Source organism: Pristiophorus japonicus, chromosome 12 (assembly GCF_044704955.1).
Source record: "Pristiophorus japonicus isolate sPriJap1 chromosome 12, sPriJap1.hap1, whole genome shotgun sequence".
NCBI classification, from domain to species: domain Eukaryota; kingdom Metazoa; phylum Chordata; class Chondrichthyes; family Pristiophoridae; genus Pristiophorus; species Pristiophorus japonicus.
The window spans coordinates 204481989-204498293 of NC_091988.1; the positions used below are offsets into that span (position 1 = coordinate 204481989).

Below are 16305 nucleotides of genomic sequence, written 5' to 3' on the forward strand. Positions count from 1 at the left end.
AAACACTTGTAAATCTGCTTGTGCCTGACGAGCCAAAGGACACAACGCTTGAAGAGATTTTAACGAATCTGGAGCAGCACTATAACACCAAATCGTTAGAAATTGCTGAAAGCTATCGTTTTGGGATTCGGAATCAAAAGACTGATGAAAGTATCAGTGATTACATCGTAGCATTAAAAAACTATCGATGCACTGTAATTTTGGAAACCTTTAAAACCGAGCATTATGGGATCGTTTTGTTTGTGGGGTGAAAAATGATGCGATCAGAAGGAAGTTATTGATGACGGATGACTTGACTTTTGAGATTGCTTGTCAGACAGCGAGGTCGATGGGCATGGCCGAACAATATTCCCGAGAATTAAATAATAATTACGGTCATCAGTCAACCAGGTAAATCACCTGCAGGTTCAAAGTAAAAGATGGTGGGGGCCCAAAGTCTCAGAAACTGGAAATTATAACAGAGCGCTGAAGTCATGCTATAGGTGTCTCAAAATTGTCCATATGTGAAGGCAGAGTGTTTCTTCTGCAGAAAGACTGGGCATCTTGCGAAGGTATGCCGACTGAAGGGCAAAGCAGCTTTCAAAGCTATAGCGTTCAAAGTTATGAGTAGAAATCCCAAGAGACTACATAGTATGGAAGAACAACAACAGGACGAGGAGATGTTAGAGTTACACATCATCAGGAGCACGAGGTTAACGGACAGCGATTCGGAAAGCATCAAAATCCACATAGATGTTGCGGGATTCAAGATACCAATGGAAATTGACACGGGTGCATCCGTGAGTGTAGTACCGGAGTCACTGTGCCTCGATAAATTGCGTGATTTCCAACTGGAGAAATCCAAGATAGAGCTGTGAGGCTACTCGGGAGAGAAAATTCCTGTGGTAGGCCGTATCACCGTACCAGTGAAATATAAAGATCAATTTCAGAACTTGCCTCTAATAGTAGGGAAAGGAGACAAGCCTGCCTTACTAGGAAGAAATTGGTTGAGCTCACTGAAGCTGGATTGGAGTAAGATTTTCTGTGTGGAGGCGAGATTTTCATCAACGGATGAGGTTATCAAGAAGTATCCGAAGGTGTTCTGTGAAACGGACAGTCCGATCCAAGGCTTCAAGGTGAGTGTCAGGGTACAGAAGGACGCTAGATCGGTTTACTACAAGCCACGTTCCGTACCATATGCACTTTCGGTGAAAGTTGAGCAAGAACTCAAAATGCTAGAGACTGAGAACATTATTTGTAAGATAGATCGATGTAATTGGGCTACACCCATTGTTGTTGTACCTAAGTCCGATGGTAAGGTAAGATTGTGTGGTGATTATAAAGTAACCATAAACCAGGTTCTAGAGGGTAATGTCCCCAATACATTGCCGAATATAGAAGATTTGTTCACAACACTGACAGGTGTCAGATCTTCTCAAAACTGGATTTTACGAATGCCTACTTACAGCTTGAACTAGATGAGGAGTCCAAGTCATGTTTGACTATAAATATTCATCTAGGCCTATATCAATTTATTAGGCTACTGTTTGGAGTGTCTTCCACCCCTGCCATATTCCAAGGGGTGATGAACCAGATTTTGCAAGGTATTGAAGGGGTAGTATGTTATTTGGATGACATACTAATTTCAGCACCAAATAGGCAAATTCATAATAACATATTGAATGAAGTCCTCAAACGGTTAGAGAAGCACAGAGTACGAGTGTCTGCTCGTAAGTGTGAGTTATTTAAAAACTCAGTGGAGCACTTAGGGTACAGAGTAGACAAAGATGGTTTACATCCAACCATGGGAAAATTGGATGCAATTAGAAATGCACCCACTCCCAGGAATGTCACTGAACTTCGTTCATTCTTGGGTCTTTTGAACTATTTTGGGAAGTTCCTACCAAATTTGGCTACAGTATTACATCCACTGAATGAACTTTTGAAAAAACAGGTCCATTGGAAGTGGTCAAAAGAATGCGATACAGCATTCAAGGAGTGTAAAAGCAAATTGGTAGAGAGCACCATGTTAGTTCACTATGACATATCTAAGGAGATTAAGCTAGCATGTGATGCCTCTCCATATGGAGTTGGGGCAGTGATCTCTCATGTATTAAGTAGTGGGGAGGAGAGACCAATTACTTTTGCTTCACGCACTCTCAGTGCCAGTGAGAGTAACTATGCGCAAATTGAAAGGGAAGCTTTGGCATTAATTTTTGGGGTCAAGAAGTTTCACAAATACTTGTATGGTCGTAAGTTTACCATCGTTATGGACCATAAGCCCCTAACAGCAATCCTCCATCCAAAGTCCCCAGTTCCAACAATAGCTGCAGCCTGAATGCAGAGATGGGCTTTGATTTTGTCAGCATATACATATGATATTGAATACAGACGATCAGCTGATCACAGTAATGCTGATGCTATGTCTAGATTGCCTTCCCCATCACAAGTTACACCCGATAGGGAAGAAGTATTTTATTTTTCATACATTGATGAACTGTCAGTCACAGCTGAAGAGATTGGTAGAACAACCAAACGTGACCCAGTGATGTCAAAGGTGTATGAGTATATTGCAAATGGATGGCCAAACCAGGTAACAGACAAAGATATAAAATCCATTCTTCATTCGTAGGAATGAATTATCAGTCGATAAAGATTGTATCATGTGGGATGCAAGAGTGGTTATACCAAATAAATTCAGGTCCAAATTATTAGGAGACCTCCATGACCAGCACCTGGGAATGTGCTTGACCAAGAGTTTTGCACGCAGTTATTTATGATGGCCAGGTCTTGATAAAGATATAGAGTACATCGTGAGTCAGTGTACGACATGTCAATCGGTAAGCAAGCAACCACCACCAGTACCATTACAGCCATGGAAATGGCCTCCCAGGGTGTGGCAAAGGCTACATATTGATTTTGCTGAGTTAGAAGGACAACAATTGTTCATTGTGATTGATAGCCATTCGAAGTGGGTTGAGGTGTTTCCAATGTGGAAAATAACAACAAGTAAAACATTGGACATTTTACGAAAACTATTTTCTTCATTTGGCCTCCCTGAAGAAATTGTTTCGGATAATGGACCACATTTTTGTTCAGAAGAATTTGCACAATTCACGAGCAAAAATGGTGTGAAACATACCAAGGTTCCACCATACCATCCTGCTTCGAATGGTGCAGCAGAGCGCACTGTACAAATTGTAAAACGTGCCCTCATCAAACAAATATTAGATCCAAATCCAAGGAAATGCCAGTTGTCATTGGATCACAAATTGGCTAATTTTTTGATTACATATCGAAATACGCCTCATACAACGCCTGGTAGAACACCAGCAGAGTTGTTTCTCAAACGACAGCCACAAACCAGATTCTCGTTGTTAAAACCAAATTTGGCACAGTCCGTAGAAGAGACACAATTAAGACAGAAAGAGAATCATGATAGAGGTAGAATAAAAGAGAGAAGTGTGAAATTAAACCAGAAGGTGAGAGTGAAGAACCATCACCATAAATAGTTAAAGTGGTTACCAGGAAGAGTGGTGAAGATATGTGGTCGTCGCACATATTTGGTAAAGATGTTTGATAATGGACAGGTTAGGTTTGTTCATATTGATCATATTTTACCTACAGACATGGAAGGGTGTTGAAGGTGGGAATGATTCAATTATTTCTGACTCATCAGATAGTTTTGATACACCAGTAGCAAATCCTAAATCCAATGTACTGGAAACAAATCCAGGAGAGAATCAGAATGAAAGTCTGAGTCTGAGTCAGGAAAACAAAGAGCCTGAAGTTAGAGTGAATTCAAATGAAAATCAAGGAAATTCCATGGAGGAAAACGTTCCTCAGGATGAGCCTCGAATGAGTGTGAAATCGACACCAGGTTTGGAAGGTTCTGTTCGAGAGTGAAGGTATCCTCTTCGAAACAGAAAACAAGTGGTAAAGTTAAATTTGTATATATGGAAAAAAAAAGTTTATATCCTGTGTTATGTATAAACATGAAAGTTATGTATGATGTTTGTTATAATAACTTCTTCATTAAGGAGGGAGAAGTGTAATGTCTGTAAGTTTGTAATGTTTGTAGCTCCACACTGTGGATATGGACATATTGTGTACTGCAAGTACAGGGTTAATAATAAACAGAACCAGGCAGATTCTGGAGGTTTCCAACAGAGCTGCCTGCCATGTTAGGAGCTGTGTGTGCGGTGCTCTGTGAAGCTATCACAAAGATTAAACTGGCAAAAGGCAAGAGTTATTTTCTTAGTCAAAGGATAAGCAACTCTTGGAGGAAGATTCTGCCAGGTTAGTGAGGTGAATGTTGCGAGGTGGGATTGTTGACGTTTCCTGGATAGACGGTCTCGAATTGTCCGAATACCTTCCTTATCCCAACTCTCTTTGTGATCATTGGGAAATGGGCCACATGGACAGCAGGACATCAGTCTCAATAATCGAGCACAGTGCGTGGCAGGGTGAGAATTGCTCAGATCAGAAATGAAGAATGAAGTATTACAAAAACCCTAACCAGGCTTTAAATCAATTGGGGAAACACAAAATTAAATGAAATTCATGGTGTAGACAGACGAATAGAGTGTCTCACGTTGGAGAGGCTGCCGAACACTGTGTGTCTGCTGCTCGCCCTGTACTGGCGTCACATCTCGACTCAGTCACTCAATGCTCTGTTTACAGGGGTTGTAGAAACAGACACTGATGCACCAAGCTTGCTGTCACCTGTTCCAACTCAATGTTGTCCAATGTGTAAGACACTAGCCACATGTGGATATTTGGGAATCCAGATGTGGAAAATTGCATTTCTGATTGGTAAATAAAAGATTGGGCAACTGACACTGGTCATGTGGTCTCAATACTCATATTCACATGGCGAATGCTTGTGAACTTTAACCTTTTTGTGCACGTAAGATAAAAAGTAGATTGTGTGAGCGTGCTTTTTGTGGTTGTTTTATTTCCTTGGTCATTGAATGGTGGGAGATAGTTCTTCAGTGAACATACTGCGCATCAGGACATCCCAAAGCACTTTACAGCCAATGAAATACATTTCCTTGGTCACTGTTGTAATGTAGGAAATGCAGCGGCTAATTTGTGCACAGCAAGCTCCCACACACAGCGGTTAAATAAACAACCAGATCATCTGCTTTAGTGATGTTGGCTGAGGGATAAATATTGCCCCAGGACACTGCGGTGAACCCCCTCTGCTCTTTTATGTCCACCTGAAAGGGCAACTGGTGCCTCAGTTTAACGTCTCATCCGAAATACAGCCCCTCCGACAGTGCAGCGCTCCCTCAGTACTACTCCTCCCACAGTGCGACGCTCCCTCAGTACTGCCCCTCTGACAGTGCAGCACTCCCTCAGTACTGCCCCTCCGACAGTGCGGCACTCCCTCAGTACTGCCCCTCCGACAGTGCGACGCTCCCTCAGTACTGCCCCTCCGACAGTGCGGCGCTCCCTCAGTACTGCCCCTCCGACAGTGCAGCACTCCCTCAGTACTGTCCCTCCGACAGTGCGGCACTCCCTCAGTACTGCCCCTCCGACAGTACGGCGCTCCCTCAGTACTGCCCCTCCGACAGTGCGGCACTCCCTCAGTACTGCCCCTCCGACAGTGCGGCACTCCCTCAGTACTGCCCCTCCGACAGTACGGTGCTCCCTCAGTACTGCACTGGGGTGTCAGTCGAGAATAGTTTAGTTGGGCTTCAGTCTCTGGAGTGGGACTTGAACCCACGACATTTTGATTCAGAGGTAAGAGTGCTACATATGAAGGACTTCTACCTGTATTGTGTGAGGGTATGTAAGGCATTTTCTACTAAAGTTAGTGCATGTGGCTGTAATGTATGCACAGGTTTGTCGAGCTGTTGCAAATGAAAAGAGTTGTAGAGCTGTTGCGTTGTGAGTGGCTTAGCCAGTCATGTGATATTCACGCCTCAATAAAACCCCAGCCAATTGGGTCTTGGTCATCCACGATGAGGCAGGTGGTTGTGAGCTTGGTGGATGAACTGATAATGTATAGTGTGATTATTCAACCTTTGTTAATAAACCGACTAATTCTTAATAGCAATGTGTGGTTAGGAATTCTTAAGCATAGAACCCATGAAGCAAATACATTACAGTGGCTAAAATGGGTCACTGTAACCTTAACTGTGGCAGGTCAGTGATTTCTATTGGAAGCCTCTGGTTTACCACAAACTCCACACATTCCCCTCACTGACTGACAGGTGTTGAACATTAGAATATAAGAATTAGGAGCAGGAGTCGGCCTCGAGCCTGCTCCGCCATTCAATAAGATCATGGCTGATCAGATCATGGACTCAGCTCCACTTCCCCACCCCCTCCCCTGCTGGGGCGGTCCCCTCCAATTAGGCTGCTTTCATGTACTTTATTCTGTGTTGTCCTATTTGATGTTCTTTTGGGGGACATTATTATTCCACTGCCTTCATTACGTTAAAGGCGCTATAAAAAGGCAGTTTGTACATTTGCCAATCACAGTCGCATAGCAACACCAGTTGCTTGGAAATGTGATGTCAATATGAGGGGACATAGTTTTAAGGTGGTTGGTGGAAGGTTTAGAGGGGATTTGAGGGGGGCTTCTTTACGCAGAGGCTTGTGGGGATCTGGAACTCGCTGCCTGGAAGAGTGGTGGATGCAGAAACCCTCACCACTTTTAAGAGATGGTTGGATGGGCACTTAAAGTGCAGTAACCTGCAGGGTTACGGACCTAGAGCTGGTAATTGGGATTAGACTGGATGACCTTTTGTTGGACGGTGCAGATATAATGGTAAGTACTGTAGGGAATAGAATACGCCCAGGGTGCTCTGCTGGACTAGTGTCGATCGCCTGGATGAGTCGGAGAGGAATTTTCCCAGATTTTTTCTCCCTAAATTGGCCTGGGTTTTTAATCTGTTTTTTGCCTCTCCCAGGAGATCACATGGCTCTGGTCGGGGTGGAGTGTAGAATGTTTCAGTATAAGGGGTGTCGCAGTTGTGTGAGGCGGACTGGTTGGGCTTGGTGCTCTTTGCCTTTCCGTCATTGTTCATAGGTTTATATGTAACCTTCAGGGCTGCTGACCGAGGGCCGTGTGGCTCTTTGTCGGCCGGCGTGGACACGATGGGCCGAAATGGCCTCCTCCTGTGCTGTAAATTTCTATGTTTCTATGTTTCTAATACAGCATCATGCAACTTTTACCTGAAACATTATCACAGTGAACAAACTCAAAGCAGTGTCCATTATCCTGCTCCCTTGGGGGACAAGTAGCTGGCTCCTGAAGTGGGTTGCTAAGTTGGGGTGACATGTACCTTTACAGATGTGCTAGTTATCAGTATTTATTTCATTTCTTGTGGAACCCTTGTCCTTTCCTCAATGTGAGACAAAATTAGTAAGACTAGGAGTTCCCTGCACTGTGAGTAAGGGGTTCAATCCCACACTGTCAACTCTGTAATGCAGCACCATCATTTCTTACCCCAACCCAACCCCACAAAACCTGCATTTCGAGTAAAGTTCTTAATGCAAAATATTCCGAATATACCTCCTGAAATGCAGTGGACTGTAAACAGCCTCCCGAGGACATCCTTCAAACAGTGAGCCAAATGTCCAGAGAAATATTGAATAAAACCGAAGGGGAGTGTTGCCAACTCTGGCTTGGCGTTTCCCTGGAGGTGTCGTTACGTGACCTCCAATTGCCCGCCCCCGCGTTCCTGCCATTGGTCACTCAACTTGTCCAACCTCTTCAATTCCTGGAGACTCCAGGCCAATCCTGGAATGTTGGCGACCCTATCAAGAGTGGAAGGCAATGCGATTCCTAGGCCTAGAGATCAGTCTGGGCCAGTGGGCGCCTGGAAGGACAGGGTCGAGGATCGATGGACATTGGTTCTCAAGCGTCTCGAACAAGCAAAGACATCGATGGCAGGCCGCCTGCCCACCTGACCCTCAGGTGAATCCTGGGAGGAGGGGATTGGAGCGGGCTATGTACGGGTGGGGGGGGGCTCAGGGGAGGGCGATGTCGACTCCTGTTCCTCCTGGCTCCACAGGAAGGGCTGTTTTATATTTATCTGTTGTTGACAGCCACGTGGCCACTGAATGATCCTGAGTCCAGCAGACCCATCGCCTGCCTCGCTCATCACCGACCAATCCGGAAGCGGGGTCCTTTAGTGGGTCTGAGGCTCCTAATTTAATCTTTAAAGGGCCTAGCATCTGTTTTACGCCTAAAAATAGGCCCCACGAATTTAGCCGTTGGACCAATGCCTGTTTAGATTGGGCACAGATCGTCCCACTGCTAAATTCGTCTGCTTTACACCCATTTTACACCTGAAAAAGTGGGCACAACGCATCCTGATTTCTACCCTTTGGTTTTTTTACAGATAAAAAAATGAGCTTGTTATCGAGGGAATCCAAATAGATGGGAATTGTAAGCTTCTGCCCACTTACCTGATTGGCAGGCAGGAAGTCCTGGTTGGCATCAGTCAGACTCATGTACATATTGTCTGCATCAAACTGCAAAATGGAAGAGAGAAAAGCAAATCAGCATTTGAGGAACTCCAAACCCACAAGGTGTCATTCATTTGAAAATTCCCGGTTGGCTGCCTTTCTCTCCTGTCATGCGGTTCTACATGCCCCTGTAATCCTCCGTGCCTCATTCCAGTAACCATTCTTTGTGTGTGAGATGTGACACTGAGAGTCACACATTCTCCAAGCTTGGGAGCTCACTGCTAATCTCAATCCTCCCTCTTGATGTGGATTCGTGTGTGCACTTTCCCGTCAGTGTGACCCAGAGCGGGAGTCCTGAGCTCCAGTCCTTGCTCAGAGGGCTGAGACCAACACTATACAAGTGCTGCTACCCTGACTGGCATTTGCCAACCCAGCACAGACCGAGAATCAACACTAAGCCATCCCCACTCTATGTGTGGCTCAGGACCAGGTTCACCAGACTGATTCCTGGGATGAGAGGCTTTACCTATGAGGGGAGACTGTGTAGATTGGGCCAATATTTGCTGGAGTTTGGAAGATTGAGGGGTGATCTCACTGAAACATATAAGATTGTGAGGGGGATTGACAGGGTAGATGCTGCGAGATTGTTTCCCCGGGCTGGAGAGTCTAGAACCAGGGCTCACAGTCTCAGGATAATGGGGTGGCTTTTTAAGACTGAGTTGAGGAGACATCTTTTTCGCTCAGAGGGTAGTGAATCTTTGGCATTCTCTACTCCAGAGGGCTGTGGAGGCTCAGTCGTTGAGTATATTCAAAGCTGAGACCGATAGATTTTGGGGGAATCTGAGGGATATGGGGATCGGGCGGGAAAGTGGAGTTGAGGTTGAAGAATTGGTCTTATTGAATGGCGGAGCAGGCTCGAGGGGCCGAATGGCCTACTCCTGCTCCTAGTTCTTATGTTCTTATAAATGGCAGTGCACTTACCAACTGAACCAGTGTGGGAGCTGATTCCTTGGTTTCTCTGTTACATATTTATAGAAACATAGAAACATAGAAAATAGGTGCAGGAGTAGGCCATTCGGCCCTTCTAGCCTGCACCGCCATTCAATAAGTTCATGGCTGAACATGCAACTTCAGTACCCCATTCCTGCTTTCTCACCATACCCCTTGATTCCCCTAAAAGAAACACTTAGCCAAGATTACATGACCTTAAGTGACTGGGAATCAATAATCTAAGTTCATTAAAGAGCAGTGTAATTACTAATCTGCAGTGTGAGAGGAACAGCTTCTCTCTAACCACGTGTCGACAGGGAGATGGCCGCTTTGAGTCACAAGTCGCAAGGATTCCTGCGCACGTTTCTTACATTAATCACGACAGGTGAATGAACATATGCTTATAGTAATTAAAACACACAAGTCAGAGAGACAGACCACAAATGCCATTGAGAGGGAGAATGTGGTCTAACGTTTGGGCGATCCCACTCAGATCACACAGACATAAAACGGAACAAATATCTAACAGCAACGAGGCACAAATCGTTTCATTACGAAGAGCTCTAGGTGACTGACTTTGGTCGAAGGGTTTTTATTCTTCAATATTTCTGATATCACGCAGAAATTTCAACTTAAGCCCAGAAATTCACACACTTCACCCCGTGCTCTGTCAGGAATTCCATGAAACATCGAGTGGTGCAAATAATGAGTTGTGCTGAAGTGAATCACCATGTAATCCATTACCGACAATCCCAGCACATCTCCCCCAGCCTACTCCCACATTCAAACACAAACAAAAGGGGAAACTTCAACCAGGAGGAGGCCATTCGGCCCATCATGTCTGTGTTAGTGTTTGTTCTATATCAGAGCCATTTCCTCTAACTGTACCGGGAATCACCTGCTCCCCACCAAGACTGCGGCGTTTAAACAAAGTTCCCGCCGAGGTTATGTCAGCAGGGCAGAATTCCCGAGGGAATTGCCAGGATTAGTCTTTTCCTACATATTACCCGTGCCTCAGGGGGCAGCACTGTCACTGCGGAGTCAGAAAGTCGTGGGTTCAAGTCCCACTCCAGTCTAGTACTGAGGTGCCGTCTTTCAGAGGGAGGTGAAAGATCCCAGGGCACTATTGGAAGAAGAGCAGGGGAAGTTCTCCCCGGTGTCCTGGGGCCAATATTTATCCCTCAACCAACATCACTAAAACAGATTGTCTGGTCATTATCACATTGCTGTTTGTGAGAGCTTGCTGTGCGCAAATTGCCTGCCGCGTTTCCCACATTGCAACAGTGACGACACTTCCAAAGTACTTCATTGGCTGTAAAAATGCTGTGACAGACTTAGTTTCAATTTCCCCTTATACCATACCCGTATAAAGACAGGGGCAGTGAGTTTCCTCACTACAGTCGTGGCGTATTAAATGGCACAGGAAAGTTTTGTCAGCAGGAAGATCGGGTGGAAGTAAAATGTTTCACAGAAACATAGAAAATAGGTGCAGGAGTAGGCCATTCGGCCCTTCTAGCCTGCACCGCCATTCAATGAGTTCATGGCTGAACATGCAACTTCAGTACCCCATTCCTGCTTTCTCGCCATACCCCTTGATCCCCCGAGTAGTAAGGACTACATCTAACTCCTTTTTGAATATATTTAGTGAATTGGCCTCAACAACTTTCTGTGGTAGAGAATTCCACAGGTTCACCACTCTCTGGGTGAAGAAGTTTCTCCTCATCTCGGTCCTAAATGGCTTACCCCTTATCCTTAGATTGTGACCCCTGGTTCTGGACTTCCCTAACATTGGGAACATTCTTCCTGCATCTAACCTGTCTAAACCCATCAGAATTTTAAATGTTTCTATGAGGTCCCCTCTCATTCTTCTGAACTCCAGTGAATACAAGCCCAGCTGATCCAGTCTTTCTTGATATGTCAGTCCCGCCATCCCGGGAATCAGTCTGGTGAACCTTCGCTGCACTCCCTCAATAGCAAGAATGTCCTTCCTCAAGTTAGGAGACCAAAACTGTATACAATACTCCAGGTGTGGCCTCACCAAAGCCCTGTACAACTGTAGTAACACCTCGCTGCCCCTGTACTCAAATCCCCTCGCTATGAAGGCCAACATGCCATTTGCTTTCTTAACCGCCTGCTGTACCTGCATGCCAACCTTCAATGACTGATGTACCATGACACCCAGGTCTCATTGCACCTCCCCTTTTCCTAATCTGTCACCATTCAGATAATAGTCTGTCTCTCTGTTTTTACCACCAAAGTGGATAACCTCACATTTATCCACATTATACTTCATCTGCCATGCATTTGCCCACTCACCTAACCTATCCAAATCACTCTGCAGCCTCATAGCATCCTCCTCGCAGCTCACACTGCCACCCAATTTAGAGTCATCCGCAAATTTGGAGATACTACATTTAATCCCCTCGTCTAAATCATTAATGTACAATGTAAACAGCTGGGCCCCAGCACAGAACATTGCGGTACCCCACTAGTCACTGCCTGCCATTCTGAAAAGTACCCATTAACTCCTACTCTTTGCTTCCTGTCTGACAACCAGTTCTCAATCCATGTCAGCACACTACCCCCAATCCCATGTGCTTTAACGTTGCACATTAATCTCTTGTGTGGGACCTTGTCGAAAGCCTTCTGAAAGTCCAAATATACCACATCAACTGGTTCTCCCTTGTCCACTCTACTGGAAACATCCTCAAAAAATTCCAGAAGATTTGTCAAGCATGATTTCCCTTTCACAAATCCATGCTGACTTGGACCTATCATGTCACCTCTTTCCAAATGCACTGCTATGACATCCTTAATAATTGATTCCATCATTTTACCCACTACCGATGTCAGGCTGACCGGTCTATAATTCCCTGTTTTCTCTCTCCCTCCTTTTTTAAAAAGTGGGGTTACATTGGCTACCCTCCACTCCATAGGAACTGATCCAGAATCTATGGAATGTTGGAAAATGACTGTCAATGCATCCGCTATTTCCAAGGCCACCTCCTTAAGTACTCTGGGATGCAGTCCATCAGGCCCTGGGGATTTATTGGCCTTCAATCCCATCAATTTCCCCAACACAATTTCCCGACTAATAAGGATTTCCCTCAGTTCCTCCTTCTTACTAGACCGTCTGACCCCTTTTATATCCGGAATGTTGTTCGTGTCTTCCTTAGTGAATCACTCTTGTACTTGGTCTGCCATATCTTTGTTCCCCGTTATGACTTCCCCTGATTCTGACTGCAGGGGACCTACGTTTGTCTTTACTAACCTTTTTCTCTTTACATATCTATAGAAACTTTTGCAGTACGTCTTAATGTACCCTGCAAGCTTCCTCTCGTACTCTATGTTCCCTGCCCTAATCAAACCCTTTGTCCTCCTCTGCTGAGTTCTAAATTTCTCCCAGTCCCCGGGTTCGCTGCTATTTCTGGCCAATTTGTATGCCACTTCCTTGGCTTTAATGCTATCCCTGATTTCCCTTGATAGCCACGGTTGAGCCACCTTCCCTTTTTTATTTTTATGCCAGACAGGGATGTACAATTGTTGTAATTCATCCATGCGGTCTCTAAATGTCTGCCATTGCCCATCCACTGTCAACTCCTTAAGTATCATTCGCCAATCTATCACACCTCATACCTTCAAAGTTACCCTTCTTTAAGTTCTGGACCATGGTCTCTGAATTAACTGTTTCATTCTCCATCCTAATGGAGAATTCCACCATATTATGTTCACTCTTCCCCAAGGGGCCTCGCACAACGAGATTGCTAATTAATCCTCTCCCATTACACAACACCCAGTCTAAGATGGCCTCCCCCTTAGTTGGTTCCTCGACATATTGGTCTAGAAAACCATCTCTTATGCACTCCAGGAAATCCTCCTCCACCGTATTGCTTCCAATTTGGTTAGTCCAATCTATATGCATATTAAAGTCATCCATGATAACTGCTGCACCTTTATTGCATGCACCCCTAATTTCCTGTTTGATGCCCTCCCCAACATGTTTGGAGGTCTGTACACAACTCCCACTAACGTTTTTTGCCCTTTGGTGTTCTGAAGCTCTACCCATATAGATTCCACATCATCCAAGCTAATGTCCTTCCTAACTATTGCATTAATCTCCTCTTTAACCAGCAATGCTACCCCACCTCCTTTTCCTTTTATTCTATCCTTCCTGAATGTTGAATACCCATGGAAGTTGAGTTCCCAGCCCTGATCATCCTGGAGCCACGTCTCCGTAATCCCAATCACATCATATCTGTTAACATCTATTTGCACAGTTAATTCATCCAGCTTATTGCGGATACTCCTTGCATTAAGACACAAAGCCTTCAGGCTTGTTTTTTTAACGCCCTTTGTCCTTTGAGAATTATGATGTAGTGTGGCCCTTTTTGTTTCTTGCCTTTGTTTACTTGGCCTTCCACTATTGCTTTTTACCTTTCTACCATCTGAATCTGACTCCATATTACTTCGCCCTGTCTCGCTGCATAGGTTCCCATCCCCCTGCCATATTAGTTTAAACACTCCCGAACTGCATTAGCAAATGTTACCCCCAGGACATCAGTTCCAGTCCTGCCCAAGTGCAGACCGTCCCTTTTGTACAGGTTTCGCCCAAGTTCTCTCCTGCCTTTGGAGCCTTCCCGCGATCGGCCTGTCACCTGCCTCCATGCATGTCAATTTGCAACTGCATTTGTTATGGCCCCAAGCTGCGTGAGAACACCAGCAGCAGGACTTGGAACCAGCGTGGCGGTATACCACCTCAGGGAGCAGAGCGAGCTGGTGCAGGAGAGCGACGTCTTGGAGGAGGGAGACTGGATTGGACGTCACTGTAACCCAGGTTGCTGATTGGAGCGTGGGCAGGTACAGCAGGAGCGGCGAGGTCAGGGAGCAGGAGTGGCGAGTGGTTGTGGAGCAACATGATCAGGGCCCAGGAGAGGCGAGGGCTTAGGGGCAGACTGCGATATGTGTGCACACTAGGTCCATGCAGCAGAGTAGGTCTCCGGTCGCCTTGGTTAATCTTTGCCACTGGACCAAGACCTAGCTCTGTCAAGCCCGTGTGGTGTGCAACGGCCACCACACGTTAAAAAAATCCACGCACAGGCATCTTCCACCCTTCAGGATGTAGTTCGGGATCCGAAATATTAGATCCTTCATTGAAACACCTGTGAACTCATCCCTGTTTGTTGTGGAAGTGGGTCATTCTCGCTTCGAGGGACCGCCTATGATAAAGATGTGTCAGAATGAGAGCCAGTAACACTGCAGCTGTGAGTTTCCTGGCTTTGCACTGTTATTGCACTCGGGGGAAGTTAGGCTGAGGTTCTCAAGAGGGATGGAGTACAAAAGCAGGGAGGTCCTGCTGCAACTGTACAGGGTATTGGTGAGGCCGCACCTGGAGTACTGCGTGCAGTTTTGATCACCTTACTTAAGGAAGGATATACTAGCTTTGGAGGGGATACAGAGACGATTCACTAGGCTGATTCCAGAGATGAGGGGGTTACCTTATGATGATAGATTGAGTAGACTGGGTCTTTACTCATTGGAGTTCAGAAGGATGAGGGGTGATCTTATAGAAACATTTAAAATAATGAAAGGGATAGACAAGATAGAGGCAGAGAGGTTGTTTCCACTGGTCGGGGAGACTAGAACTAGGGGGCACAGCCTCAAAATACGGGGGAGCCAATTTAAAACCGAGTTGAGAAGGCATTTCTTCTCCCAGAGGGTTGTGAATCTGTGGAATTCTCTGCCCAAGGAAGCAGTTGAGGCTAGCTCATTGAATGTATTCAAGTCACAGATAGATAGATTTTTAACCAATCAGGGAATTAAGGGTTACGGGGAGCGGGCGGGTAAGTGGAGCTGAGTCCACGGCCAGATCAGCCATGATCTTGTTGAATGGCGGAGCAGGCTCGAGGGGCTAGATGGCCTACTCCTGTTCCTAATTCTTTTGTTCTTATGTTCTTATGTTCTTCTCAAGGTGCAGCAGCTGCCAGGATCAGCGGGTTCAGGTGAAAGTGAGGAGTTTATGAGTTTGAAGAGTCTGCTGAGTGTGAACACCAATTTCTACAGCTGATGGGCGTCCCACAGGGTGAGCGAACATAAGAACATAAGAAATAGGAGCAGGAGTCGGCCATTCGGCCCCTCGAGCCTGCTCCGCCATTCAATAAGATCATGGCTGATCTGATCATGGACTCAGCTCCACTTCCCTGCCCACTCCCCATAACCCTTGACTCCTTTATTACTCAAAAATCTGTCTATCTCCGCCTTAAATATATTCAATGATCCAGCCTCCACAGCTCTTGGGGTCAGGGAATTCCACAGATTTACAACCCTCTGAGAGAAGAAATTCCTCCTCATCTCAGTTTTAAATGGGAAGCCCCTTATTCTAAGACTATGTCCCCTAGTTCTAGTTCCCCTATGAGTGGAAATATTCTCTCTGCATCCACCTTGTCGAGCTCTCGCATTATCTTATATGATTCGATAAGATCACCTCTCATTCTTCTGAACTCAAATGAGTATTGGCCCAACCTACTCAACCTTTCCTCATAAGTCAACCCCCTCATCTCTGGAATCAACCTAGTGAACCTTCTCTGAACTGCCTCCAAAGCAAGTATATCCTTTCGTAAATATGGAAACTAAAACTGTACGCAGTACTCCAGGTGTGGCCTCACCAATACCCTGTATAACTGTAGCAAGACTTCCCTGCTTTTATACTCTATCCCTCTTACAATAAAGGCCAACATTCCATTTGCCTTCCTGATTACTTGCTATACCTACATACTAACTTTTTGTGTTTCATGCACAAGGACCCCCTGGTCCCTCTGTACTGCAGCACTTTGCAATTTTTCTCCATTTAAATTATAATTTGTTTTTCCATTTTTTCTGCCAAAGTGGATAACCTCACATTTTCCCACATTA

General features: G+C 45.4%; 1 protein-coding gene across 7 annotated transcripts in view; it reads right to left on the reverse strand.

Annotated features, from left to right (window-relative positions):
- tox2 (TOX high mobility group box family member 2) overlaps positions 1-16305 on the reverse strand; it is a 274812-nt gene that overhangs the window by 111928 nt on the left and 146579 nt on the right. For 6 of the 7 annotated variants that reach the window (XM_070896489.1, XM_070896483.1, XM_070896486.1 and 3 more), the window contains exon 2: positions 8407-8472. The exons of the other annotated variant lie outside the window; for it this stretch is intronic. In XM_070896489.1, the coding sequence (XP_070752590.1) occupies positions 8407-8472 (66 nt within the window). The remainder of the gene's footprint in view (positions 1-8406; positions 8473-16305) is intronic. 7 annotated transcript variants of the gene reach the window in all.